This window comes from Sitodiplosis mosellana, unplaced genomic scaffold (genome assembly GCF_009176505.1).
Source record: "Sitodiplosis mosellana isolate CC-2019 unplaced genomic scaffold, AAFC_SMos_1.0 Smas_scaffold_6166, whole genome shotgun sequence".
NCBI lineage: Eukaryota > Metazoa > Arthropoda > Insecta > Diptera > Cecidomyiidae > Sitodiplosis > Sitodiplosis mosellana.
In genome coordinates, this window is record NW_022601407.1 from 3439169 (window position 1) to 3466620 (window position 27452).

Here is a 27452-nt window from a genome sequence, read left to right on the forward strand (position 1 = left end):
TGTGAAAAACTCAACATGTGTTGGAATTCGTCACATTACAATATTTTTCTCTGTGTACAGTCGACTACAATCAATTTCCGACCATTACAATAACTGTAGGTGCTTCTACAATTATTTTCGGGCCACTACAGTTAATTCTTGGTTACTTCAATTATTAAAACACGTTTTATAGCAGTTTATAGCAGTTTATAGCAGTTTTATTCCCATACTAAATATTAAACTTCCCTGGAACCAAATAAGTTGTTGAAAACATCAAGGATCGGATGACTGATTTGAATTCTACATTTTTTCTACAATTTTATGGAACCATTCTTAATACGAAAAAAATTCGATTTGTGGAAAATACGTTTTTTGACCAAGATTTGAGTTGTTCCATTTTATAGCAGTTTTTCGATAGCCGATTACTCAAAAAAATTGTTCCTACATAAAAAAAAGTAAAAACACTCCATTAAACTACATAAAATCTACAATTGAAATCGCCCTACCCGAAGTCATTTCGGCAAATTTTCCAAGATTTGAATATTCGTCTAACATATATATCGCATATCATATAAACCACGGTGAACAAAGATCAGAGATCAGAGTAGACGTAGACACCGAACCAATCCACCCATGTATTATTCTTCATGTTAAACTCCATACATCAAAAAGTGTTTTATATAGGGAATTTGTGAGTGAAACTTGATGAAGAAATGAATCTCCAATCTTACCGTCTGGTTGTTCTGCAGGTTTGGCTGCGGAACTTTTGCTTTCGCTTTCACGATTTGAAAAGCCGGATTTATCACAACAGGTTTGGCATATTTGTTTGGCGCATCTGGCTTTCTTGGAGATACAGTCTTTGAACCGTTTCTCTTTCCGAGATCTTCAAATTTGTTGACTCGGTCTTCTACTATCCCCCCACTCACATCCACGATTAAGAACTGTGTAAATAAAACAAAGTGATTTAATTGGAATGGGAACAACGGATGAGATTGTAATGGTTTTCTAATGTCTTTCATTCGATTGAGAAAACTGTTTTTTTTAATTGAAAAGTTATTCGTCAAATCGTCACAAAAATTAACCAAAACGTCAAAAAAAACTATTTCGATGTTGTACCAAATTCGGTGCAAAATTTACAAGTGGAAAAATTCCAAGCAACATTAAAATTACAAATAAATGGACGAAAATTCTTAGGATGACAAAAATGTGACTGAAATTGTCGACTCACCTCGGATAACACCAAGCCAATGAGCAGCAGCGTGATAGATCTTCGATTCAGCATTTTTCCAGCTTTGAACTATTAGGGGAATTATGTGTAGGTTGACCCGCACTAATCATTTTAGTCATAACTTTTTATGGAATAAAGATAAATGCACACTTGATATACCATTGGAAAGAGAGCCGAAAAAGCTACAATTTGATTAGGAAATTCATTAGCTATGGTTGTAAAAACAAAATATTTCGGTCAATTTTCTAAGAGGTCTGATTTTTGGCAACAACATTTTTTCTTTGTAAGTTGACCACCCTATTTTTTTTAGAAAAACATGCAGTATAAACACTCAATATATGAAATTCATTGAATTTCGTTGGATTTTCAATCGTTTTTGGTCTTTACAACTACGAAAAACAATGAAAAAATGTAGAAAAATATAGAAATAGTAAAAAAATACATATTCTCTATTTTTTCATATTTCATCGATTTTTTCGTGTTTTTCAAGTTCAAAAACGATTGGAAATTCATTAAAATTCAATGAATCTCGTTGATTGAGTGTTTACGCTGAATAATTGTCTCATTCAAATACATCAAGTTTTATCTTGCTTTGGAAAATACGTTCGGGAATTGGAAGTGGTTTCGATGATTTTCAAAGAAGAATTCAGAGCACCATTGCTAAAGACCATTCGAAATGAATTATTTTTTTAGACGATTTTCAAGCCAGAAAAAACAAATCGGACTTTTAGACGATTTCGACATTATTTTAGATGTTTTTTACACATATAAAAATATGAGAATTTTTTAGAAGATTTTCGCAATTCCTTTAGTCGATTTTTTCAATTCTTTTGACAAATTCTTTAGATGTTTTTGTAAATTCTTTAGATATTTTTGTGAATTCTTTAGACGTTTTTCTAACATCTTTAGATGATTTTTACCAAAAAATTGAAAATTCAAATTAGATGGTTTTACTAATTCTTTAGACGATTTTCACCGCAAAAAATATGCACACTTTTTAGACGATTTTCTCAATTTCTTTAGACGATTTTCGTTATTTTTTTTGACGATTTTCTCAATTTCTTTAGATTCAAAATCAATTATTTTTTTAGACGATTTTTATACTTTTTTAGACGATTTTACACATTTTTTAGACGAAAAACATTTAATCCTATATTTGAATACAGCGATTTAAATTTCACGATTTGTCCTTATGCTTTTCACGTGATAATTGATTGGAATATGAAAATTTTCACTTTTTCGCAGCATGCACAAAACACACTCCATTTCATAGTTAAAAAAACAACCAGATGGATCGTCGCTTACATATTAAATATGAAAATGAAAGATCAAACGACACGACGTATAAAGTTCCGATAAATGGAGCTATATGGAGTTTCATTCGAAAAGAAAAAGAATGAGATATTTAGTAAAACGATGAATGAAAGCTGTTTAACCTTCAACTTGTAAATTGGTCACTGTGTGCCCAAAACCAGCCTTGAATGCTTATCTCTTTATTATTTCTTGTCTTATATGAATAAATAAATCAAACACAAGGGAAATCCCGAAAAATACATGTCATAAGACATCATGGTATATAAGACATCAAACTTTGGTCGATTCCTCCCTACTCTACTCACATCCACGATTAGGAACCATATATGGAAATAAAACAAAGTGATACAATTGGAATACGAACAAAGGATGTGATTTTTATGGTTTCCAACTGTTTTTCATTCGATTAAAAGTTACCGACGGACATTGTTCGAACAAAAGTAAAGACCATTGCGGATTTTGAGATAAAATTTAAAGGGCCAGCATACCCGCTAGGTATCATTCCAGTCGGTAATTTACATGGTTCGATAGTCACAAAACCAAAATGTACCAAACAGCCAGCTATTTGTAAATAGCTCAGCTCAATATGCAGCCATACGGAATGTCTGCTTGCATGACGTTCCATACTCCCCAACGACATTCAAATATATGGCCAAACGGATTTCTCGATTCGAGCAATTGAATGGGCTCATTCCCTATCCGAATCAACCAATTTCATCTAATTTCTGATACGTATATACAATTCTTTCTCTCAGTGCAGTGCTAATTAACTTTACTAATAATAGATCATAAATTAAATGTACTGAGGCATTTATACGCCATCTCCAAAGAGGCTGAATATTCAAATTATCACAACTAAATTCATAAGATGGCAATCTATAGTTAACATCTCTTCGGTAAATTCCTCTAAGTGCCCAGATTACAAAGTCTTTCTGAATTGTTTCAATTTTGTCAATGTATGACTGGTGGTATGGATGCCACACTACACTAGCATACTCCAATTTCGATCGAACCAATGCACAATATAACATTTTTGCTGATTCTACAGTAAACTTGTTTTTCAGTGTTCGCTTAATAAAACCTAATGCACCGTGTGCACTAGCTACTGTCGTATCAATGTGGTTGGCAAATGTGAGTTTCACGTCAAAAATGACACCCAAGTCCCAGGTGTAGCTCCATTCTGAATTGGATTGGAAAACATATTTTAGGATCACGTCGCAGCGCACATGAATAAGAAGAAACGGAAAATCCTCAGCGACTTTTTGTAAGTATTTTCTTCTCAAGTAAAACATTCGAATAAAAACCAATTATTCAAATCGAATAGGAACAACTATATTTTTGGCACTTTTTTAATGTTGAAGATTTTTATTGCTTCATTTTCTATATTTGAAGCAAAGAAACAAAAAAAGTATCCATTACTAATATATGTTGCACTTTTCAAATTTCGCTCCTCATTCAGAACCGAAGCTCCATCTGATATCAATTTACGTTAAACTAAACTTTGAATTTGACACATATCTCTTCGGAACAATATCAATCTGACACATTGTAAGCAAAACATTCACATGAGAACAATTTTAGTTGAATTTTGCGGTTTTAATTTGAATAGAAAAATATAACAAGATGGAAGTGAAGAAAGAACCTAATCAATGTCGTTTGTGTTATACACAAGCTATTGAATACTTTGATATATTCGAGAATTCTGCATCGATGCCGACTATAGTCGACACACTGAAACAGTATTTTCACGACGAGGTAAGCCATTCGACTCGATGAAACCGGCACATTCCAACAAATGACCATAATTATAAGAAAACTACTCTTAATCCTTGAAGGTCAACAATTTGGACATTTTGCCAAAAGTAATTTGCATCGAATGTTGGGATAAAGTTGAATCATTTCGTAAGTTTTCCGAAGAGGTCATCGCATTGCGCGAAGAGTATCTGCGACAACACCTCAACAGTGCGGTCAAAGATGAAGACTATGGTGGTAAATTTCTTCATTTCTTCGCCATTTACATTTGGTCCATGATTCGTCTACATTTTTCAGAATACGCAGTTTCAAATGTTGAGCCAGTCCATCAGGAAATGGTTTGTGTTGACCCATTGAGGCCCACCAATATGATAATGGATGAAGGAGATGAGAATATGGCATTAAAAGAAAGCAAACTTCATTATGAGTCAGCGAATGAACTGGGATTCTCAGATGGTAATGAGAATGATGATGACAATGAACTATTTGATCGCAATTATCAACCAGAGAGTGACGACGGCATACGACTTCCACGACACATCAGTGAAGTGAGCCCTGAGCAACAACAGCAAATTATTGACCAATACTGCGACATGAGTTGCGATTTTTGTGAAGCCACATTCCGAACATTACAAGAAGCCATCCAACATTATAAAGTTAAACATAACAATCAGCCCAAAGGCTATGTAAAATGTTGTTCACTGAAATTGTCAGAGAATTCTCTCATGAATGCCCATATTGTATATCATTTGAATCCAGCAGTATTCAAGTGAGTGAACACAAACATTGGATTGCGTTAGAGTAAAAATTCAAAAAAAAAATTTAGTCTTTGACAAGGAACAAGCATTTATTCTGATTAAAAATGTATTATCCCAAACAAAACAGATGCCAGATTTGTGGAGAACTTAAGAAAACTTATCAATCTTATTATCAACACAAACTCAAACATTCCAATCAATTCACGTGCGACATATGCCAGAAGGTATTTACTGTACTCACCCACTTAGAACGTCATATTCTTAATGTACATGTATCTAAAGTGAAATTTCCATGCGATCAATGCGATCAGAGGTAGGTTAACGCTGCATTTCAATTAAATGAAGTCATAATCTTAGTTTTTTTTCTTCAAAGTTTCAAGACTCGAAAACATTTGGAAATCCACCTGGGAGTGAATCATTCGAACGGTTTGAAAGGTAAATATTTGTCATTGTACTAAATCGTGTCTGATGTTGAACAGTGTTGTGAATATTGTTGGTACTCAATTTGACTGATTTCATTGCAGATTATATAAACGAAATAAAATCCATGGAGTTCAATGTAAGCGAGGTACAAGTCAATAGAATTATGGAGAAATATTTCGATCGGAAATGTGAACTATGTGATGCTCAGCTCTATACAATCACAATGGCCAAATCACACTATTCGTCAGAACATAAAAACCCAACAGGTTATCTCCGGTGTTGTGGAATTAAAATTTATGCAAAAAAAACAGTTTTGGATCACGTTCAATGGCACATCGATCCAGACACTTTCAGGTTCAACTCAAACACACAAAATTATAACGATAAATATGTTCTTTTCAATCAATTTATTCCATTGCGTACGACTAATGATAGAGAGTTTTTTTTGCTGAACTTTTTAGATGTCGAGTATGCAAGCTAGAACACATGTATCGATATACCCTCATTGACCACGTGAAACGGCATAATGCTTTATCAACAAAGCAATTTATGTGCAACATTTGTGATAGATACTTTGCGACCAGCACACACCACAGAACTCATATGGAACGGAAACATCCAGGAATACAACCGAGCTCTTCATCGGTTGGAATCGATTCTAATGAAAACAATGGAAATGACATACGGATACCGGGATATGTCGATGCTTCGTGCGATCTGTGTCCAGTAAAAACGTTTTCCTCGTTCAAAGAAATGCAATCACATCATTCAGAGATTCACAAATCAGTCGGGGCAGTGTCGTGTTGCCAGAAAAAGTTTTCCCGCATAACTTTTTTCAGTGATCACATTGCATTGCACAATAATCCGGACGTTTTCAGGTAATTTTAAAATATCTCTGCATTTCACTCGAGTTTTCCATAATTTAACCGAAACTTCGGGAATTCGAATAATTTGTTGTTCCTTCAACGATTCAAAACAGATGTGATGTTTGCAAAGAATCGCTCCCAAACCGATACGTTTTAAAACAACACAATGATTGGCATTCAAATAAGTATTATTGCGACACGTGTCAGAAGTCGTTTAAACGTCGAAATAAATTTAAAGATCATATGGAAATGCATAGAAATCGCAATTGTGAAATGCAACGCAATTTCAGTTGCGAAATTTGCGACAAACGGTGGGTATATAAATTTCAAATTGTCATGAATAAAATGATATAAAATGTGCTTATGATTTCAAATAGATTCCTTAGACAAAGTCATCTGAATAACCATCATAAAATACATGATTTAAAACACGATCAGATTTGTGAGTTCTGTGCAAAGGTGAGACGAATTCAAATCAGTCTGAAGAGTGCAAATCAACGGTTCTAATCGGTTTTAATATTTTATCGTTTAAGAAATTCAAAACAAAAGCGCAACTGAAACAGCATCAGTCGAAACATTTGGATGTAGCACCTAAATCAAAGCCAAAATTCCAGTGTGATATATGTAAAGGATGGTATGCAAGCCGGAGTAGCTTGATAAACCACAAAACAAAACACAATTCAGGGCCACAGAAATGCAATCAATGCCATAAGGTTTCAGCTAATACACATGCACTGGAACAGCATATTCGGTACATTCACAATAGTGAAGCCAATTTCAAATGCCACTTATGTGACAAATCACTCAGGTCACAAGCATCACTAAAGGTACGGCGGTTTTATAATATGTTTACATTATTTTTCCAAACTCCATTCTGAATTTTACCAAAAACTTTTTTAGGATCACGTCGCAACGCATACGAACAAGAAGAGCTATAAGTGCACCTATTGTGATGAGACGTTCATTTGGCGCCAAAACATGTATAAACATAGAAAACACCAACACGGAATGGAATGGCTGGCCGATAAAGACAAGATAGAAGCGGCAAAAAAGAAACCATAGGAAACATATTGAAATCTTACCCTCTTTCTTCAAATTCGGCTCCTCACTCGCTTCAATATAAAAACAATGTGTTGTGCTGAACAGAACTTCCATCTGATGTCAACTCGCATGAAACGACACTTTAACTTTGACAGAACTATCAAAACAAAATCTATCTCACACATTGTAAACAAAACATTCAGAGAAATACAGTTTTATTTGAAAATTAATGGTTTTATTCTGAAGGAACGAATAAAGTAATGAGAACGAGATGGAAGTAAAGATGGAACGAGATCTGTGTCGTTTGTGTTATTCACAAGCTGTTGAATACTTTGATATATTCGAGAATAATGCATCGATGTCGACTATAGTCGACAAGCTGAAGCAGTATTTTGACGATGAGGTAAGTCGTTCGACTCGATAAAACCGGCACATTTCGACAAATGACCATAACAACTCTACAGTCAATACATACTTGAAGGTCAACGATTCTGATATTTTGCCAAAAATAATTTGCATCAAATGTTGGGACAAAGTCGAGGAGTTCCAGAAGTTTTCCGAAGAGGTCATCGCAATGCGCGAAGAATATCTGCAACAAAAACTGGACAACAATGTCAAAGATGAAGACTATGGAGGTAAATTTCTTCATTTCTTCGCCATTTACCATCGGTCCATGATATTTGTGCATATTCTAGAATACACGATTCCAAATGTTGAGCCAGAAATCCATCAGGAAATGGTCTGTGTTGAGTCATTGAGGTCCATAAAAATGTTCATTGAAGAAGAAGATGAGAATACAGAATTAGAAGAAAGTAAACTTCAATATGAGTCAATGGATGAACGGGGATTCTCCGAGGGGCAGATCACTCAAAAGTAATTGCATTAAAAAGAAGTAATTTCATTGGTAATTGCAAGAAAAATGTAGTAATTGCTGATCAACAATTACTTTCGCAATTACTTTTTTCTTGTGCAATTACTGCTAAATTTTGCAATTACTATTTTGAGTGATTTGCCCCACGGGATTCTCTGATACCAATGCTTTTAAAGATGAAAATAAAGCGTTCACTTCCAATGAGTTGCCAGAGAGTAGTGAAGTCAGCCCTGAACAACAACAGCAAATCATTGACCAGTACTTTGATATGAGTTGCGATTTCTATTCAGCACTATGAAGTTAAGCATAATAATCAGCCGCGAGGCTATGTGAAATGTTCTTCACTGAAATTTCCACGGCCTTATGACTTCAATTTCCATATTGTGTGGCATTTGAATCCTGAATTGTTCAAGTGAGTTTAATGGAAACTTAAAGTTTTGTTACCTTTTTAGTTTTATATCCTTACAACATTTTAATCAATTTGTCGAGAAACAGATGCGAAATTTGTGGCGTGGTCAAAACGAATCCAAGTACTTATGATTCACATAAACGCACACACATCAACCAGTTCACGTGTGACATATGTCAGAGAGTGTTTACTGCATCCAACTCTTTGGAACGTCATATCCTTGGTGTGCACGTATCAAAAATACAATTTTTTTAAAAACATTTTTACATAATTTTTCGTCTTCACTTCATTCTGAATTGGATTGGACAACTTATTTTAGGATCACGTCAGTGCCTTTTTTCACTCCTCTGGCGCCCTTGTGTAAATTTTATATGTGCGCCCCTAGAAATGATCTATTATTTCAATTTTTGCCCCACGGGCGCCACTGTTCATTACACAACTTCGTTTCGGGGTGAAAAGTCTCTGTGCGAGAGCGCCGAAAGTGCTTGGGCGCTCATGTAGAAAAGAAAATTTTTCAGCAAAATTTCATAATCAATGCGAGCAGAAAAGGCGCTCCAGCGCTCTATGCAAACAATTGAAATAGGGCGCAAGTGTCCAAAGAGCGCAGCAATTTGGAAGCTCGCAAATAGGCTTGGGTTTTAGCTCCCGAATTGTGGCGCTCTTTTGACGCTAGCGCCATCAGATCCGTTGCGCCCTAGTGCATTGCACGACCTCGCACATAGGGAAAAAAGGCCCTGGATCACGTCGCAACGCATACGAACAATTAGGTCTATAAGTGCACCTATTGTGATGAGACATTCATTCGGCGGTCAAACATGTATAAACATAGAAAGAATGAGCACGAAGCAGAATGGCTGGCCGATAAGGCGAATAAAGAAATGGCAAAAATGAATCCATGAGAAATACATCTCTTCTGATGACCAAGTACAATAATTTCATACAATTCAGAAGCGTCTTATTAAACCGATAATTATCAACTTTACGATGATATCAACTTGCTACACTCTGAATTTGACAAACCTCTTCAGAACAATATCAATCTGACACATTATAAACAAAACATTCGGGTTAGAACAAAAATAACGAGGTGGAAGTGAAGAATGAACCGGATCGGTGTCGTTTATGAAGTTTACACAATTCGTAGAATAATAAAGCTAAAGTCGGCCACTGTTGAATAATCGAATGACCTACTTGTTTGTAAACCCATTTGTATGGCCGAAGATGAAATTTTTTCCATTTAAAAAACCTAACAGAAAAACGATCTCATATTTTCGGTGGATTTGAATCACAAAATCAATAAACGCTTTTAATTACCACATAGAAACATTAAAAAAACCAAGATTTTATCAAATCTCAACAACTGTTTTCTCTAGTTTGTTTCTAATGTTGAACATTTTTATGGCACCGCTGTATTGATCATTTGCATATATTTGACCCAAACGAAAATATTGTGTGACATTTTTCGAATTTGGCTCCTCATCCGGTTAAAAATAAAAACAATGTGCTGGGCTGAATTTGAGCTCCATCTGATGTCAACTCACATGAAACGACACTTTGACTTTGACAGAACTATCAAAACAAAATCTACCGCACATTGTAAACAGAATATTCAGAGAAATACTATTTTAGTTGAAATTGCGGTTTTATTCTGAATAAACTAAAAAAAATACGCGATGGAAGTAAAAGTGGAAGCGGATCGTTGTCGTTTGTGTTATACACAAGCTATTGAATACTTTGATATATTCGAGAATACTGCATCGATGCCGACTATAATCGACACGCTAAAGCAGTATTTTCACGACGAGGTAAGTCGTTCGTTCCAGTAAAATCAGCACATGTCAAGGAATGACTAAAATTGAATGGACAATTTTCTAAATCCTTGAAGGTGAGCGACTCGGACATTTTGCCAAAAGTAATTTGCATCGAATGTTGGGACAAACTTGAATCATTTCGTAAGTTTTCCGAAGAGGTCATCGCATTGCGCGAAGAGTATCTGCGACAACACCTCAACAGTGCGGTCAAAGATGAAGACTATGGTGGTAAATTTCTTCATTTCTTCGCCATTTACATTTGGTCCATGATTCGTCTAAATTTTTCAGAATACGCAGTTTCAAATATTGAGCCAGAATTCCATCGGGAAATGGTTTGTGTTGACCTATTGAGGCCCATCAATATGATAATGGATGAAGGAGATGAGAATATGGAACTAGAAGGAAGCAAACTTCATTATGAGTCAGGGAATGAAGAGGGATTCTCAGATGGTAATGAGGACGATGATGGTAGTGAAGCTTACGATGAACTGATTGATAGCAATGAGCTGCGTGAGAGCGGCGATTGCCTTCGACTTCCACGGCACATCAGTGAAGTCAGCCTCGAGCAACAACAGCAAATTATTGACCAATACTGCGACATGAGTTGCGATTATTGTGACGCGAATTTTGAAACATTCCAAGAAGCCACCCATCATTATAAAGTGACGCATAACAATCAGTCCAAAGGCTATGTAAAATGTTGCACAATGAAATTGTTACGGAGTTATGATTTCCATTCCCATATTGTGTGGCATTTGAATCCTGAATTGTTCAAGTGAGTCAATAAGAGATTCTAGATGAATCAGCAGTGGAATTCAATATAAAGTTGGGAAGAGTAAAATAAGTAAAACAAATTTCTTTACTGCCAAAAAACAGATGCCAGGTATGTGGAGAACTAAAGAAAACTTATCAATCTTATTATCAACACAAACTCACACATTTCAACCAATTCACGTGCGACATTTGCCAGAAGGTATTTACTGTATTAACCCACCTTGAACGTCATATTCTTGAAGTACATTCAACTAAATTGAAATTCCCATGCGATCAATGCGATCAGAAGTAAGCTAATGCTCTATTTCAATGAAATGAAGTCATAATCTAAGTTTTTTCCTTACAAGTTTCAATACTCGAAAACATTTGGAAATTCACCTGAAAATGACTCATTCGAATGGTTTAGAAGGTAAATAATTTTCATTGTACAAGCTCGTCTCTTATATTGAACAGCCTTGTGGATATTGTTGGTATTCAATTTGAATGATTTCATTGCAGATTATATAAACGAAATAAAATCTATGGAGTTCAATACAAGCGAGGTACAGATCAAAAATACAATCGAGGAATATTTCGATCGAAAATGTGAACAATGTGATGTTCAGCTTGATAGTATCACAATGGCCAAATCACACTATTCATCAGAACATAAAAATCCAAAAGGCTATCTCCGATGTTGCGGAACTAAAATGTATAGTAACAGAACAGTCTTGGATCACGTTCAATGGCACATCGATCCAGACACTTTCAGGTTATACACAAACACACAAAATTATAACGATATGAACTTTCTTTTCAATCAGTTTATTCTATTGCTTACTTCAATTGACGAATAACGATATCATAATATGAAGAGTTTTTTTCATTGAATTTTTCAGATGTCGAGTATGCAAGCTAGAACACAAGCATCGATATACCCTCATTGATCACGTGAAACGGCATAATGCTTTATCAACAAAGCAATTTATGTGTAACATTTGTGATCGATACTATGCGACCAGCGCACACCACAGAACTCATATGGAACTCAAACATCCAGGAATACAACCGAGCTCTTCATCGATTGAAACTAATTCAAATGAAAGCAATGGAAATGACATAGAGATACCGAGCTATGTCGATGCTTCGTGCGATCTGTGTCCAGTAAAAACGTTTACCTCGTTCAGAGAAATGCAATCACATTATTTAGATATTCACAAATTAGTCGGGTCGGTATCATGCTGCCAGACGAAGTTCTCAAAATTAACTCATATCAGAGACCACATTGCATGGCACAATAATCCGGATATTTTCAGGTAATTTTAAAACACCTTTGCATTTGACTTGAGTTTTCTGTAATTTAACTGAAACTGTAGTAATTCAAATGATATTTTGTTGTTAAACGATTCAAAACAGATGTGATGTTTGTAACAAATCACTTCCAAACCGATTGAGTTTGAATCGACACAATGATTGTCCTTCAAATAAGTATTATTGCCACACATGTCAAAAGTCGTTTACACGTAGAAATCACTTAGAAGACCATTTGGAAATACATAAGAATCGTTATAGTGAAAAACAGCGCAATTTTATTTGCGATATATGCGACAAAGGGTGAGTACACATTTCAGATAATCATGATTAAATTATCAGAAAATGTATTTATCGTCCCAAATAGATTTCGTAGCCCAAAACATCTAAATAACCATCGTAGAAGACACGATCTAAAGCACGATCAGATTTGTGAGTTCTGCGCAAAGGTAAGACGAATTCTAATCAGTCAGAGGAGTGCAATTCAACTTTTACTTTTCCGCAAACTTTGTTTGTATGAAAAAGTATTGGTTTTACTAGCCAAAATTTCATGACATCTCCTCTTTCGGACCACTATAACGTCACGCCAAACTTCAAAAAGCACATATCTGTACACTAGGAAATGTAGATGGGAACAAATCCTATCGATCAAGACCTATCTGCTTCCAAAAACATGTTGTTTACTATGAAAAATGTGTAAAATAGCGATGTTCGTATGGCGTCGTCCGCGTTCGCGTTCGCGTTTTTTGTTCGCCACATTTTGTTGATTATCTCAAAAAGTTGACAAGATAATTGAGATCTGTAAAAGCCAAAAGTTTTGGCATGTCGAGACAAAGCTTCGGATTGATTTTGAGCCCATTCTGATTTACCAATTTTGTACCATAAGCGTCCGACTGAGGACCTGAAAAGCCTTGAAAAATGACACTTTTGTACGGGAAGTACCCGAAAAAAGCATTTTTCAGGGTTTCGATCAAGCCAAACTGCCATTTTTTTTGCAAAAATAATGGGAGCCTTCAAACAACTGAACACCTACTTACCCATAAATTTGGTCTGAAATCAACATTTCTTGAAATTTTTGACATTTTGTTCGGATACGTGTGTAATTCGTTTTATTTTTTAATCGGTTTCACAATTTAACTTTTCTTTTAAGACATTCAAAACAAAACCGGAACTGAAAGCCCATCAGGGAACACACACAAGCCGAAGTTCAAAGCCTAAATGGCAATGTAATGTGTGCAACGGATGGTACTCGAACCAATACAAATTGGCTGAACATAAATTGACACACGATTCAGAGCCGCAGAAATGCAATCAATGTGATAAAATTTCCCCTAATCCAAATGCATTGAAACAGCACATTCGCGTGGTTCACTGTGAATCGAAATTTAAATGCCATTTATGCGAGAAGTCGTTCAAGTCACAAGCAACACTGAAGGTGTGTATTTTCGTACCAAATTTGTCGTTTATGACACTTTTAAAGAAAATTTCGACATTTACTTTAGGACCACATCGCAACGCATCTGAACAAGACCAGCTACAAGTGCACCTATTGTGATGAGACGTTCATTTGGAGGCCAAACATGTACAAACATAGAAAACAGCAACATGGAGAGGAATGGTTGGCTGATAAGGCGAAGAGAGAAACGGCAAAAATGAATCCTTAAAAAGTGTGAATGGCTTAGGAGATCAACAGCATCCATCTTACCCTATATACAGAAAATTTTTGTTTATTTCGATTGTATAAATTAGTTATATTGTAAGATATCGAATAGTAAATGAAATTTCGCGGTCATTCCTGTTGTGAGTGTTTTGTTAACTCCGATAATTTCTTTTTATGGTAAGAGAGTGAGTCTTGTAACTGTTTGACTTCTTTTGCTTTTGCTTGGCACTTGAGTTTTAAACGGTTGATTTTTTCGTTTGCTTTGATGCATTCCAAATCAGTCAGTAAGAGACGGGCATATTCTCGTTGACTGATACAAACGGTCACTTCGTTTTCATTAGAAGATATATTTGCGGTGTCCATTTTCGATTGGGGTAACCTGAGAAAGAACAAATGATATTTTTAAGTATAAACGCTATCAAGTCATCGTTTCGCAAAGGTGAGTTCTTTGGTGTCATTGTTGGCGATATCGATTTATGCTTGATGACATACCTTTGTGATTGAGCTGATTCGGTTGAAGTACTGCCATGGCATTTCCCATTCGGTGATTCCGCTACGTCTTCGGTTTGTGTACTTGCATCGCATACTGAGAGGGATTCAGAGACCAAATCGTTATATTCATATTCTCTGCAATTGCAAACGAAGGGGAGAATTTTTTTCTACGCTTTGATATTGGTGATTTGTTTGAATTTCGAATCACCGGGCAAATTCGCTTACAGTGGTATTGCGTCCGGCTCATTTTTGACGATAGATTCAACTGATACAAAGTCAAAATTTGGTTCAATTTCCTCACTTGCTCCTTCAGATTTCTTGTGTTTCTTTTTGGGATTATAATTTTTGTTTGGTTCGTTTCTGTTCAGCCGATCGAAGTCGAGATTTCTTGAAGAAAAGAAAGAGATCAAAGTCGAAGAATGAATCGATTCACTCGTTTTTCGATTATATTCAACTCACTCGAAATATTTAGGCACTGCTCCTGATTGCAATTTGGTCCTTTTTCCATACCGAATAATATCGCTGGCATCGAAGTGTAACTCACAAAGGGGAAATACCATTGGTATGTAGTCGAATTCTTGATATTTTTCAATGATATCAATCCATATTTTGCGGGTAATTGGCTCGAAGGGCACACTTCAATTGAAATGAATATTAACGGTAAAACGGTCGGAAAAGATTGGACAATGCACACAACAAACGACTTACCTAAACATTGTACATTCTCCTCTTTTTATTGGACAATTTTGTATTTTACACCCAACCATTTTCGATTGTTGTTTACACGATGAAATGTGACAACTGATTGAATATGACTGAGCTGTCAATGCTGTAATGTTTACAATATCACTGTAGATGGCGTGACAGTCAATTTTTCTTGTCAAAGGAAATACGAAAGAAAAGAATCGAACGATTATGTGTTGTTCGTTTATTTAACGATAATTTATTTGCAGAGAGCAAAAAATCGGATACATCATTATACGAATACCAGGTTTCGGAAAAAGAGCTGTCAATTTCTCCCATTCACGATACTAGCGCCACTGAGGTATATAGCAAATCAATGTAAAGTGGAGTTTATTTTGTAACTAAAATACGCGGCATTTTTGAAATTTCGTACTATTTCCGCACCTTGACGAATACATTCAAAATCATGATGGAAATAATTTTTATTTTATGTAAATTTGACATAAATTGCTACATTGCGTCAACCAACAAAAAAATGCTATCGTCAATTTGACTCAAGCGATTTTTCAAAACTTCTAGATTATCCGCGTCATCCCAATCCCTTAGCAATTCCAAAATTTGAAACTTTTCTTTCTCAAAACCAGCCAATAGTCCTGAATACAGACCAGCTTTTTGTTCGTCATTTTGTGGTACCGAGCTCACAAGAGTGCTAACCAATGACACAATTTTACTGTCGATTTCCTTCAAACGATCCATAAAAACCTCTAGTTTATGTTCCTCTAGCATCTCCAATATTTCCCGCTTTTCTTTATTAAAATCAGCCAATAATTGCATATACGTATTGACCTTTCTGTCAGAAACTATGGAAAAGTGAATAAAGTATAACAAAAAAAAACGTATTTGAAAATTGTAAAGTCAATATTTGAATGCAAAAACAAATTAATTAAGTTGTTTTGGAAATGAACTGAAAACTAAAATCTACAAACACAGCAACGAATTTAAACAAACGTGTCACCAAACACTATTAATTTCATACAACATTTTTCGTAATTTTGTATACATTTTTTTCACCAAACAAAATATAATTGGGATATTTTAATTTGATGTTGCTCAGTCTAACTAATTTCACCTTGAGTTTGTGGTTCTTGTTTCACTTGCGACATATTTTCCATTCCTCGCTCACTAGGATGATCTAAAAAAAATGCTCGTCGATTCAGTGGTTGTTATTGGTCGGAGGTTGTTTTGACAATAAATTCAAAGTTTGTCTACCAAAGTGATTTAGTGTGCATAAATTCGTAAAGTGTTAACTGGCATCAAACACCATTTTCTGTTAATTACTTTCACCCACCCTTGCGGGGATTTCGACAATGCAGAGTTCGCAAAGAAATACAAATATCCGCTTGTGTATTAATATCGGGGATTTTTATGCGATATCTGTGACACAGATACACACACAGAATTCGACTCTATGCATTACTGCTGAGTTGTTGTGTGTATACTTGTTTGTTCCGTGTTCAACACAGTCAGTCCATTGTGTGTTCTAATACATGCACATACGTACACAGCGATGCGATCACTTCCATGTGCCGCTGGTTGAATGCAACAAAAATATCGCATAAAAATATCCGACATTAAAACATGAGCGGATAATTCTATTTTTAATTGAACTCTATGACAATGACAATACCTGAATGCTTACTATTTGCCATTCTTTTGTTTTCCGATGATTTACTGCAAAAGAATATTTACTACAATTTAATTAATTATACTACATGATGACAATAATTTTATTTTTGATTATATTTTATGTAAATTTGACATAAATTACAAGATGCTACATTTTTTTAATCAAGAACAGAATCCTATTATGTATCAACCTCTTTCAATCGATCCATCCAATGCTAGGGGCTTCTAACTCTGAACGAATATTTCATATAAATACGTATAACCACGTTTAATCGTCGCATACTTTGTGCATATTTCAGATATAATCCGCGTATACGCCGTATATTTTAACCATTTCGCATATAAACCATTTCGTATAAATAGAGATAAAAGCCCGTAGATCCAATGTATGCGTGTATTTTCCTCGCTGGGATTCAATTTCAATAAATATTTTAATATTTGTTTCTTTTCCTCTTTATAATCCTCTAATGAATCCGAAAGGTGAATTTTCGTTTGGATTTGTAAGCACATTAGCCAAAATTTTCATCTTTTTCAACTTCAAGTCGACCAATAGTTTTGAATATTCATCACTGTTTTGGCCAGTTTGAACAGTTGAGCTCGTAGAAGCTTTAACAAAAAAAAATCCTACATTTGTATAGATTTCCTCTTTTCGATCAAACCAAACATGATTGAGAATTAATATTTTGTTTTCATTTTACTCATTTCCGTTGTCCAAACGTACGCTCTCAAAAAATACCGTCGTCAAATAAGTGGTTGTTTTGGAAATGAATCCAAAGTTTGTTGACAATAAGTGAGGCCGTTGTTCAGACATGCGTAAAGTGCTAACTGTCATTAAACACCATTTTTTTACTAAATAATTTCGCCAATCCTTAGTGAATTCGCACAAAGTACGGCGATTTCGACAATGACTACATCTAATGCATTTTCTTATCCTGATTGAATATTTGTACGAAGAAAAATATAAAATGTCCATGAATGCTTACAATATCACTATAGATGGTGCGACAGCCCATTTTTTTGTAAACGACATTACGAAAGAATAAAAACGAACGATTATTTGTTATTCGTTCGTTTAACGATGGTTTATTTGAAGAAAAACAAATAAATAATCGGATACATTCAAAATCATGATGAGAATAATTTTTATTTTGACATTTATTAATCGCTACATTTTGTCAAGCATGGCAAAAATACTATTGTCAATTTGAGTCAAGCGATTTTTCCACAATTGTAGTACATCTTCGTATTGCCATCCTTTTATTAACTCCAATATGCGCAATTTTTCTTTCTTGAAACCAGCCAATAATCTTGAGTACATATCAACATTTTGGTCGTCATTTTGTGGTGCTAAACTCTCATAAGCGTTAACTAGGGACACAATTTTACTGTCGATTTCATTCAAGCGATCAATATAAACTTCCAGTTGATCTCCATCTAATTCCCATTCCGTCACCATCCCAAATATGATCGACCTTTCTTTCTTAAAACCAGCCAATAGTCCTAAATAGAGATCAGATATTTGTGCATGGTCATTTTGTGGTGCCGAACTCACATAAGCACTGAACAAGGATACGATTCTATTGTTGATTTCTTTCAAACGATCCATAGAGACCTCGTCTAAATCCTCGTCATCTTCATCTGAATCTTCTAGCATATCTAATACTTCCCGCTTTTCTTCCTTAAAATCAGCCAATAATTGCAAATACATATTGGCCTTTCTGCCAGAAACTGTGAAAAAATGAATTAAGTATATAAAAAAAACGTATTTGAACATGGCAAAGTCAATATTTGAATGCTAAAACCAATTGACTGAGTTGTTTTGGAAATGAACTGAAAACTACAAATACTTCAACGGATTTAAACAAATATGTGAATTGTCAACTGTCATTAACAATATTAATAGTATGTATGGAAATTTTTCGTAATTTTATTATACGTTTTTTATTTTGATGTTGCTCAGTCTAACTAATTTTACCTTGAGTTTGAGTTTCCTGATTCACTTGTGGCATATTTTCCATTCTTCGTTCAGTAGGATGATCTCAAAAAAATGCTCGTCGATTCAGTGGTTGTTATTGGTCGGAGGTTGTTTTGACAATGAATTCGAAACTTGCCGACTTTAGTGGTCTAAGTGTGCATGAATTCCTAAAGTGTTAACTGTCATCCAACACCATTTTTTGCAAATTACGAAATCGCCGAAAAGATGGGCGAAATTCCTTGCGGCGATTTCAACAATGTAGAGTGTGCAAAGAAGTATAAGGATATTTGGGCTCGTATATTAATATCAGATGCGACAACGACTACGTCTAATACCCTTTCTTATTCTGCACATTTGTAGGTTCTGAATTACCAGAAATTTAAAGGAAAAAGTTTTGCTGTTATTTTATCAAAACAAAAATCACTTTGGCATACTGTTTTCTTCAACAGAAAACCATGTAAGCTAATGTGTTAAACATTTGTGAACTTTTACGGGTATTTGTATCTACACCAGTTACGATAAAAATACATTCGGAACGCAGTGAATACTTGTTATTGGATATTTCCTGTTGATTTATTTGAATTAAAAATGCTAACGAATTTTCCGGATACTACATGATAACAATAATGTTTTTTTTTTCGTTTATATCTTATGTAAATTTGACATGAATCACAGGATGCTAAAATTCTTCAAGCAAGGACTTAATTCTATTATCAACAACTTTCAATCGATCCATCCAATGTTTGCGTGTAATTTCCTCGCTGGGACTCAATTTCAATAAATATTTCAATATTTGCTTCTTTTCCTCTTTATAATCCACTAATAAATCCGAATAGTGAATTTCCTTTTGAATTTCGCCAACTTGCGTTAAGCGTTTTCTCCAAACATCTGCAACTCGTTGGTCCGGATTTGTTAGCATTCTAGCCAAAATTTTCATCTTTTCCAACTTCAAATCGTCCAATAGTTTTAAATAGGCATCACTGTTTTGGCCATTTTGAGTAGATGAGCTCGTAGAACCTATAATAAAAATTGTATATCTGTATAGATTTCTCTTTTTTCGATCAAACAAAACATGGTTGAAAATGATATTTTGTTTTGATTTTACTCAGTCAAATCAATTTTACCTTGAGTTTGAGGTTCTTGTTTCACTTGTGGCATATTCTTTATTTTCCGTTGTCCAAATGTACGCTCTCAAAAAATACCTTCGTCAAATAAGTGGTTTTTTTTAGAAATGAATTCAAAGTTTGTTGACAACAATTGAAGCCGTTGTTCACACATGCGTAAAGTGCTAACTGTCATTAAACACCATATTTTTTCTAAATAATTTCGCCAATCCTTAGTGAATTCGCACAAAATACGGCGATTTCGACAATGACTACATCTAATGCATTTTCTTATCCTGATTGAATATTTGTACGAAGAAAATACATTCAAAATCATGATGAGAATAATTTTTATTTTGACATTTATTAATCGCTACATTTTGTCATGACAAAAATACTATTATCAATTTGAGTTAAGCGATTTTTCAATAATTCTAATATCTCTTCGTTTTCCCATTCCTTTATCAGCTCCAATATGCGCAATTTCTCTTTCTTAAAACCAGCCAATAATCTTGAGTACATATCAGTATTTTGGTCGTCATTTTGTGGTGCCAGACTGCCATAAGCGTTAACTAGGGACACAATTTTACTGTCGATTTCATTCAAGCGATCAATATAAACTTCCAGTTGATCTCCATTTAATTCCCATTCCGTCACCATCCCAAATATGATCGACCTTTCTTTCTTAAAACCAGACAATAGTCCTGAATAGAGTTGTGCATGGCCATTTTGTGGTGCCGAGCTCACATAATCATTAAACAAGGATATGATTCTATTGTTAATTTCTTTCAAACGTTCCATAGAGACCTTATTTAAATCCTCGTCATCTGCTGTCTCTCTGAACATCTCCAATACTTCCAGCTTTTCTTCATTAAAATCAGCCAACAGTTTCAAATAGGTATTGATCTTTCTGTCAGAAACTATGAAATAATAAATAATATTTAGTAAAAAAAAACGTAATTGAACATTGCAAATTCAATATTTGAATGCTAAAACCAATTAATTGAGTTGTTTTAGAAATGAACTAAAACCTACAAATACTTCAACGGATTTGAACAAACGTGTGATGTGTTTATTGATGTTGTATGGAAATTTTTTCATAAGTTTATATACATTTTTTTACCAAACAAAATATAATTGATATTGATTTATTTTGATGTTGCTCAGTCTAACTAATTTTACCTTGAGTTTGAGTTTGAGTTTGAGTTTCTTGATTCACTTGTGGCATATTTTCTATTCCTCGTTCACTAGGATGATCTAAAAAAAATGCTCGTCGATTCAGTGGTTGTTATTGGTCGGAGGTTGTTTTGACAATGAATTCGAAGTTTGTCGACTAGAGTGAACTAGTGTGCATGAATTCCTAAAGTGTTAACTGTCATCAAACACCATTTTTTGCTAATTGTGAAATCGCCGAAAGGATGGGCGAAATTCCTTGCGGCGATTTCAACAATGTAGAGTTTGCAAAGAAATATAAGGATTAGACTCGTATATTAATATCGGATGCAAAAATGACTACGTCTAATGTCTTTCCTTATTCTGCACATTTGTAGGTTTTGAATTATCAGAAATTATCAGCTACCGAGTTCGCAGTACACAATTCCAGATTTGAGAAATCAAATTTGAGGCTGATCCGAGCGGAATTCGGCAAAAATAAATCGATTCTGCGTCCCGAAGGGTCGAATGCTGAAGTACGTTTACGTCCAGAATACATTGGACCAGGTCGGGTCCACCTACTCCACAAGATTCCAGCTCAGCCAATATTTCAAAAGTTTTTACTAGTTTTGTTTTCGGATTATATTAAAAAATAGCGTTCATGAAATATTCGCGGAGCTGGAAGTGAATCTTGTGGAATCGATCTTGTGGAACAGACCAATGTTTTCTGGAAGTAAAAGTGCTTTAGCATCCCAAGAGAAACGGCCAATATGTTTATACGCTGTCTATCCGCCGAAAATGCACTACAATATATATTCACGCTTATTGAACGCCGAATCGAATATATATTCTAGTGTATAATCGGCGTATTCTTCGGCGTGAAACATATTGAAACATATTCAGGCGCCCTCTGGTGGCCATCAATGCATTCGTTGATTCAATATGTTTCATGCTGAAGAATACACCGAATATACACTAGAATATATATTCAATTCGGCATTCAATATTTTTTAAAAATGCTCTTCATAGGACGCAATATAAAATACTCGAAGCAAGCGGATGGTGTGATTAGTTCAAAAAATTATTTTTCGCCAATTCGTTCATTCCATTCTATTCGATTATTTCAAGTGCTATTGCTCATCGAAGCAATAAAGCAAACTCTCAATATTTCGGAAAAACAAAATGCAGAAACAAAATGCAGGAAAATGCTATTTTTTTAAAGCGTGATTAAAAAAACTTGCTCGCGTGGTTAAAAAAAATTTCATCGGTTCCCTGTGATTCTGGATGATACTATTGTCGATTGTATGCTAACAAAAAAATGGACGGAGAACGTATTCTAAATAGAGGTTTGAAAATAATTCAAGACGACGTCAAAAACACCCCATTAACTGAAGTCCAACAATGTATAAAAATCAAGTGCTTGGAAACTATAGAGAAAGGTAAGTCGGCGAAAAATCGTTGCTTCTAGGTCTAGCGTACACAAAACCAAGTCATCTGATGTCATCAAATATTAAATTGAACGTAATTCACACCATACGCATTCATGGGATAACTTTGAGTTGAATCAACAGATAAATGGAGATATAAAACTTTACAATAAAGCACATTCGAAAACTTGGCAAGGTGATGAAATGATTCATTTTTTCTATATCTTCATTAACTTACATATTTGTGGACGCTGATGAATCTCCATCAATCTCTCAGAACATGTTTCCAGTCGTTTAGATCCCCGCTTGCATATAAAGGGTGTTTTTTAAAAAAAAAAATTTAATCTCAATTAAAAGGTACAAATTCCGATATTTATTTGAAATTAAAAAAAAACGTTAAAAAACACCCTTTAAGTATGGGTCTATTGATTGTGCGCTCTGAAAAACTACGGATTATCCTTAAAGCCCTTTGATTTGTATAGAAATAGTTGTTTTCAAACATCAATAATACGAATAGAATTTCCCCCTCAAATAAAAAAGCAAGCAACTGTATATTTTTGGCGAATGTTATGTTTTTTTTCTCTTTATTTCATTAAATTTGTGTTTTGAACAAACATTTATTCATCATTAGAGAGTATATGCGTTCCATTTTCTTGATTCATTTGTATTAATTTGTACGTGATTGTACTAAAATTAAGTTTTTGTTTTCATTTAAATTAACATCACGATTACTTAAACAATGATTCTCTTAGATTAGGATTAAGATGAATACGACTCGCGTTGTGTTTCATTAGCTCTCCAAAATAATCGTTCAACTTAAAAAAGAGTTAATGAAATTTACAACAAAAATTACACAATATTTTACACATTGACAATGTTTAATAAATTAAGTTTGAGTATCTTGAAGCACTCTGACATTATTGGTTTTTCATTATTTCTTCATAATATTCAGTGAATTTGGGAAAAGGAGATTTTTCTCCAATAGAAGCAGGAATCTGGTCTTTCCAGCGTGCCCTTGAATGCAATACGTAAACAATTTTGATTAAAAAAATCTTACTAAAATGATTCTGTTGTTCTTCAAATGAAATTCTTACAAAAATCGATCAGTGCCGGACCGTAAGCGCCAATAAGGTAGACACTGGATTCAAGATTTTAATCCAGTTCAAAAATTCCCAACGATTTGAATCAATTCAAAAACGACTAAGACTTTTTATATATATACTTTATCGCACATGTGTGTATCACTGTCATGTTGCAAGTTTCAAATTGATTCATAAACTTTCGTATGGATTCAGCAAATTCGTCATCATGTCCACCCCATGGCTAAAAATACAGCCCAAATTTCTCTTTTGCCGAACAAAATGCAAAATTTAATAACTTGAACATGCGATGCTAGTAATTGCTTCCCTTTTGAATCAAACAATATGCTCACGCTTCGAAACATATTCCGTAATTCGAATATGACGCGCGCATATTGAAGAACTGTAAAATCAATTAAAAATAATGAAGAAATGAAGATGAATGACTAATTGCTCTGGCAAAATTGGTCAGCGTTTTGGTAACGGAGACATTAAGGATCTGAGTAAGCCTTCAATAATTTCAGTTTTCTTCTTCTCTGTAACTTCTTCTCCTTTCATGTTTTTTTTTGCTTCTTTATCACGTTGAGTTCGTAAGCGATAAATCACATTTGTTTCACAACTTTTCTTTACCCAACACATTTGCTAAGCTCAAATCTCAAATCGATTCGGAATATGAAAAAGCGAATTGAATTAAACGCCCAACTGGCTTTTCGGCCGTTCGATTCAATTTGATTTTAATATTCGAAATTTGAGTAATTTACTGTTGAATTTATTCTTTGGTTAATTTTGTTTTTCTCATTCGCTTTTTGAAAATCTTAAAAAAAACATAGACTTTCGAGGGATTCGACGAATTGAAATCAGTCATACAAAGTGCTCGTAACGAAAAAAACAAGAGATTGGCTCAAAAATCGCTTTCGAGATGTACGTATTGGTAACATATTCCATTTGTTGTTATTGTTGTAAAATTCATTTGGAATGCTGATTGTTGTGCTGTTTCGCTGGGAGGAACATTGAGCGAAAAAAATCATGAAAAACCAAATTGTGAAATCAAGCTCAAAACTGCTGCACTGAAATCAATGGATCGCATGAGAATCGCATCGATGTGAACTGCACTGGCAAACGATTGTCATCTCTTAGTTGAGCCACTCGCTTGGTCGGTCTCATTGTTTACACCGCCGCTGATTTTCGCTGCTTGAACTCGTTGATGATGGCCGTTGCGCTTGTGCGGTGCATTCTTGTGACGATTACCACCGCGTCGACCATGGTGACGACGACGATCGTTCTCCTCATCATCGTCTTCATCTTCATCCTCGTTCCTAACCATTGTTGCGTTTCGAAGCGCCAAAGCAGCCGCCTGACGCGCTTGATTCAATTGCTGCTCCGTTGGTTGCGGTTTGTTGGAAGATTTTTTACTCTTTCGAGGTTGCTGTAATACGGAATTAATTTTGGATTAGTTCATGATGAAAATGGTGCACTTTGCATGGCCACCTATAAAAGGGTGGCCGAGTTTTTCCTATAACGACCAGATTCGGAGATAAGGCTAGGATTTAGACATGTCAATAGCAATTACCTCTTCTCTGGCATCTTCACTTTGGATTGAGATCACATTCGATTCGTCGGCATTCGAGTCAATAATTCCACCACGTTTCATCTGATGCATATACAAATTGGCCATGCGAACTTGCATCGTCTTCATTTCAGTGGTTAATTCGAAATCGGGGGCATTTTGTAATTCAACCGGTTGGGCAGCATCACGCAATGGTTCGGCATCTTTGCTAATTGGTTCACGACACACTGGACAACTGGCCTGAAAATGGAGCAAATTCGATTTCTACATGGATTTGATTTGTTGTTCAAACAATTTGTTACTGATTTCTATTCTTTTTTCGGTTAGATCATAAATTTTTTGTTAAGTTTAAAATTTGCCGATTTTTTTCTTTGATTGAGGTAAAAATTTGAGGTAAAAATTGAAACGAAGTCAACAGTTCAACTGATTTTGATGTGAATGGAGGGAGCTCTAAAGATTTCCACTTTAAGGAAAAATCTCCACCCATTTCACTCGCGTCCAAACCACCCCCCCCCCCCCCCCCAAAGTGTCTTACCTGAAACGGTTTGATGGTTTTTTGTTGCCATGTGGGTAGTTTTTCACATTCTTCATCATGATTCCATTTCGATGCAGAAATAAAGCGGGCCAAACAATAGCTGTGCAAATAGTGATAGCACTCAGTTTTCGTAAATTCGTCGCCCGCTTGAAATCCATACAAACAGACAACACATTGGCCCGTTGGTAGATTGCTATGAGTCAAATGTTCGCGAATCACTTCGATCAGATCAAAAACGACCGGTGCACCAATCGATTCCGTAAGCTTAACATCAATTGCTTTTCGAATGGCATCGATGCTGAAATCATCCAAACCACGTGGACTTCTCAGTTGATACTTTGGTTCAACGTCTGGATACCCTTTGGTGAACATTACTTGCAATGTCACACAAACATATTGTGATTCAACCTCTTCGCCAACGGTTGGCAATACAATCGTTTCAATCATCTCCGGAATGCCACTGTAAAATCAACAAACACGATTTTTTCAATCGATTTCTCCGCATTATTTACGAGATAAGGTGTATTTTTGTCTTACGTGTCGGAGTTTTTTGTGATTTTGACATCGTCCATCAAAATCGCCTCCAATGATTCAACTTCATCCAAAAGCCTATATCGAAACAAAAGAAAAGGAAATTTGACTTTCATAATCGAGAAAAAAAATTCACTTTTCATGTTATCATTATGTCAACTCCAGTTGTATAAGAAACATTATTTTAATATACCAAATTTTAATTCAATTGCAACTTACGCATCCATTTTGTGGCCGAAATAAAATCAAATTCAAAAAAATGTTCTTTCTTGATTCCAATCAATAAAATCCGTGCGGTAATTCAAATTCTTCGCTGAGGTGATAATCTATATCTCGTTGATAGAATTCCCGTTGTTGTTGTTTTTTCACGAATTTTGCGTCGGTTACCAAAAAAATAGTGCGCACCGAATTATGCAGCAACAGCAGTTCTTTCTTTTCATTCGATTTTCCGTGTATACTTGCAATCACAACAAATGCTCAAAAAGGATATGTGAATACCGTTTTTTTTCTTCTCTTTCGTGTTTCGGCCAGGCCAAAAGCATCAATTTCGATTTTTTTTTCCAGCGCTCTCACTTGCACTAATTCCAATACGCCTGTCGCTATCTCCGTTTTGACCAAGAAATTTGGTTGATTGAGTTTGTGTGTTTGTTGTGCACACAGCCACTTGATAAAAATACTAATGCCGTCTGGGGGTATCGCCTTTGTGTATGCGTGTGCTCCGATGCGTTTGCACATGTATTGTTTTCATTTTCGGTCGATACACACGCCACTGACAGTTCAGACATGCACATACACTATTTTCACCACATTTTCATGCACAATTCAATATTTACCATTTCATGCGATCGAAATGGAACAAACGAATAAATAATAAAGTTTGGTTTTGCGATCAACAATTGCGATTTTTATTTTATTTCGCCTAGAAAAACGTTTCTTCATGTATTTCAAAATAATTTTTTTTGAATTGATTTCGACTTCGTTTCGCACACTCGATGGCTTGTCACAACACCAATGGCACGTGTAAACCGCCCCTCAATAACATCGA

General features: G+C 35.0%; 6 protein-coding genes across 8 annotated transcripts; 2 read left to right on the forward strand and 4 right to left on the reverse strand.

Annotated features, from left to right (window-relative positions):
• Nucleotides 1-3458: 3458 nt before the first annotated feature.
• On the forward strand, nt 3459-7587 carry LOC129575226 (zinc finger protein 28-like). Its single transcript, XM_055458317.1, has 12 exons — nt 3459-3785; nt 3981-4276; nt 4357-4510; nt 4571-5042; nt 5159-5344; nt 5405-5466; nt 5556-5808; nt 5916-6332; nt 6434-6631; nt 6698-6779; nt 6854-7147; nt 7221-7587. Exons 2-12 carry the CDS (start codon nt 4145-4147, stop codon nt 7380-7382), a joined length of 2412 nt encoding a protein of 803 aa, XP_055314292.1. The 5' UTR covers nt 3459-3785; nt 3981-4144; the 3' UTR covers nt 7383-7587.
• Nucleotides 7588-10203: 2616 nt separating this feature from the next.
• On the forward strand, nt 10204-14308 carry LOC129575132 (zinc finger protein 665-like). Of its 2 annotated transcripts, XM_055458066.1 has the most exons (11): nt 10204-10446; nt 10527-10680; nt 10741-11227; nt 11329-11514; nt 11574-11635; nt 11725-11977; nt 12105-12521; nt 12622-12819; nt 12884-12965; nt 13667-13951; nt 14019-14308. In XM_055458066.1, the coding sequence occupies exons 1-11, from the start codon at nt 10315-10317 to the stop codon at nt 14178-14180; spliced, it is 2418 nt and encodes an 805-aa protein (XP_055314041.1). In that variant the 5' UTR covers nt 10204-10314; the 3' UTR covers nt 14181-14308. The 2 variants fall into 2 exon arrangements, with proteins under 2 accessions (XP_055314041.1, XP_055314042.1); XM_055458067.1 differs by lacking the exons at nt 13667-13951; nt 14019-14308 and having other exon boundaries at nt 10251-10446; nt 12859-12903.
• On the reverse strand, nt 13609-15467 carry LOC129575133 (uncharacterized). Of its 2 annotated transcripts, none has more exons than XM_055458069.1 (5): nt 15377-15467; nt 15128-15304; nt 14894-15055; nt 14669-14762; nt 13609-14555 (listed from the first exon to the last, which is right to left on the reverse strand). In XM_055458069.1, the coding sequence occupies exons 1-5, from the start codon at nt 15433-15435 to the stop codon at nt 14514-14516; spliced, it is 534 nt and encodes a 177-aa protein (XP_055314044.1). In that variant the 5' UTR covers nt 15436-15467; the 3' UTR covers nt 13609-14513. The 2 variants fall into 2 exon arrangements, with proteins under 2 accessions (XP_055314044.1, XP_055314043.1); XM_055458068.1 differs by having other exon boundaries at nt 14272-14555; nt 14669-14803.
• Nucleotides 15468-18203: 2736 nt separating this feature from the next.
• On the reverse strand, nt 18204-19111 carry LOC129575111 (uncharacterized). The gene is made up of 2 exons (XM_055458038.1): nt 19014-19111; nt 18204-18766 (listed from the first exon to the last, which is right to left on the reverse strand). Exons 1-2 carry the CDS (start codon nt 19054-19056, stop codon nt 18204-18206), a joined length of 606 nt encoding a protein of 201 aa, XP_055314013.1. The 5' UTR covers nt 19057-19111.
• A 581-nt stretch (nt 19112-19692) lies between these two features.
• On the reverse strand, nt 19693-20260 carry LOC129575112 (uncharacterized). Its single transcript, XM_055458040.1, has 2 exons — nt 20138-20260; nt 19693-20030 (listed from the first exon to the last, which is right to left on the reverse strand). Exons 1-2 carry the CDS (start codon nt 20169-20171, stop codon nt 19693-19695), a joined length of 372 nt encoding a protein of 123 aa, XP_055314015.1. The 5' UTR covers nt 20172-20260.
• Nucleotides 20261-23249: 2989 nt separating this feature from the next.
• LOC129575068 (E3 ubiquitin-protein ligase RNF25) lies at nt 23250-27338 on the reverse strand. Its single transcript, XM_055457909.1, has 5 exons — nt 26627-27338; nt 26414-26485; nt 25877-26336; nt 25345-25581; nt 23250-25200 (listed from the first exon to the last, which is right to left on the reverse strand). The coding sequence occupies exons 1-5, from the start codon at nt 26632-26634 to the stop codon at nt 24901-24903; spliced, it is 1077 nt and encodes a 358-aa protein (XP_055313884.1). The 5' UTR covers nt 26635-27338; the 3' UTR covers nt 23250-24900.
• Nucleotides 27339-27452: the final 114 nt, after the last annotated feature.

Coding starts and splice junctions, on each gene's coding strand:
- LOC129575226 (XM_055458317.1), top strand. CDS start 4,145: ATGGAAGTGAAGAAAGAACCTAATCAATGTCGTTTGTGTTATACACAA. Junction 6,333..6,433: donor AATAATCCGGACGTTTTCAG/GTAATTTTAAAA, acceptor GATTCAAAACAG/ATGTGATGTTTGCAAAGAAT. Junction 6,632..6,697: donor TGCGAAATTTGCGACAAACG/GTGGGTATATAA, acceptor GATTTCAAATAG/ATTCCTTAGACAAAGTCATC.
- LOC129575132 (XM_055458066.1), top strand. CDS start 10,315: ATGGAAGTAAAAGTGGAAGCGGATCGTTGTCGTTTGTGTTATACACAA. Junction 12,820..12,883: donor TGCGATATATGCGACAAAGG/GTGAGTACACAT, acceptor CGTCCCAAATAG/ATTTCGTAGCCCAAAACATC. Junction 13,952..14,018: donor AGTCACAAGCAACACTGAAG/GTGTGTATTTTC, acceptor CATTTACTTTAG/GACCACATCGCAACGCATCT.
- LOC129575133 (XM_055458068.1), bottom strand. CDS start 15,435: ATGGTTGGGTGTAAAATACAAAATTGTCCAATAAAAAGAGGAGAATGT. Junction 15,305..15,376: donor GGAGAATGTACAATGTTTAG/GTAAGTCGTTTG, acceptor TTTCAATTGAAG/TGTGCCCTTCGAGCCAATTA. Junction 14,556..14,668: donor GAATCAGCTCAATCACAAAG/GTATGTCATCAA, acceptor GTTCTTTCTCAG/GTTACCCCAATCGAAAATGG.
- LOC129575111 (XM_055458038.1), bottom strand. CDS start 19,056: ATGGAAAATATGCCACAAGTGAATCAGGAAACTCAAACTCAAG. Junction 18,767..19,013: donor TCAGGAAACTCAAACTCAAG/GTAAAATTAGTT, acceptor ATTTTTTCACAG/TTTCTGGCAGAAAGGCCAAT.
- LOC129575112 (XM_055458040.1), bottom strand. CDS start 20,171: ATGCCACAAGTGAAACAAGAACCTCAAACTCAAG. Junction 20,031..20,137: donor ACAAGAACCTCAAACTCAAG/GTAAAATTGATT, acceptor TTTTTATTATAG/GTTCTACGAGCTCATCTACT.
- LOC129575068 (XM_055457909.1), bottom strand. Junction 25,582..25,876: donor AAACCATCAAACCGTTTCAG/GTAAGACACTTT, acceptor CTCCATTTTCAG/GCCAGTTGTCCAGTGTGTCG. Junction 25,201..25,344: donor GTGAAGATGCCAGAGAAGAG/GTAATTGCTATT, acceptor TCCGTATTACAG/CAACCTCGAAAGAGTAAAAA.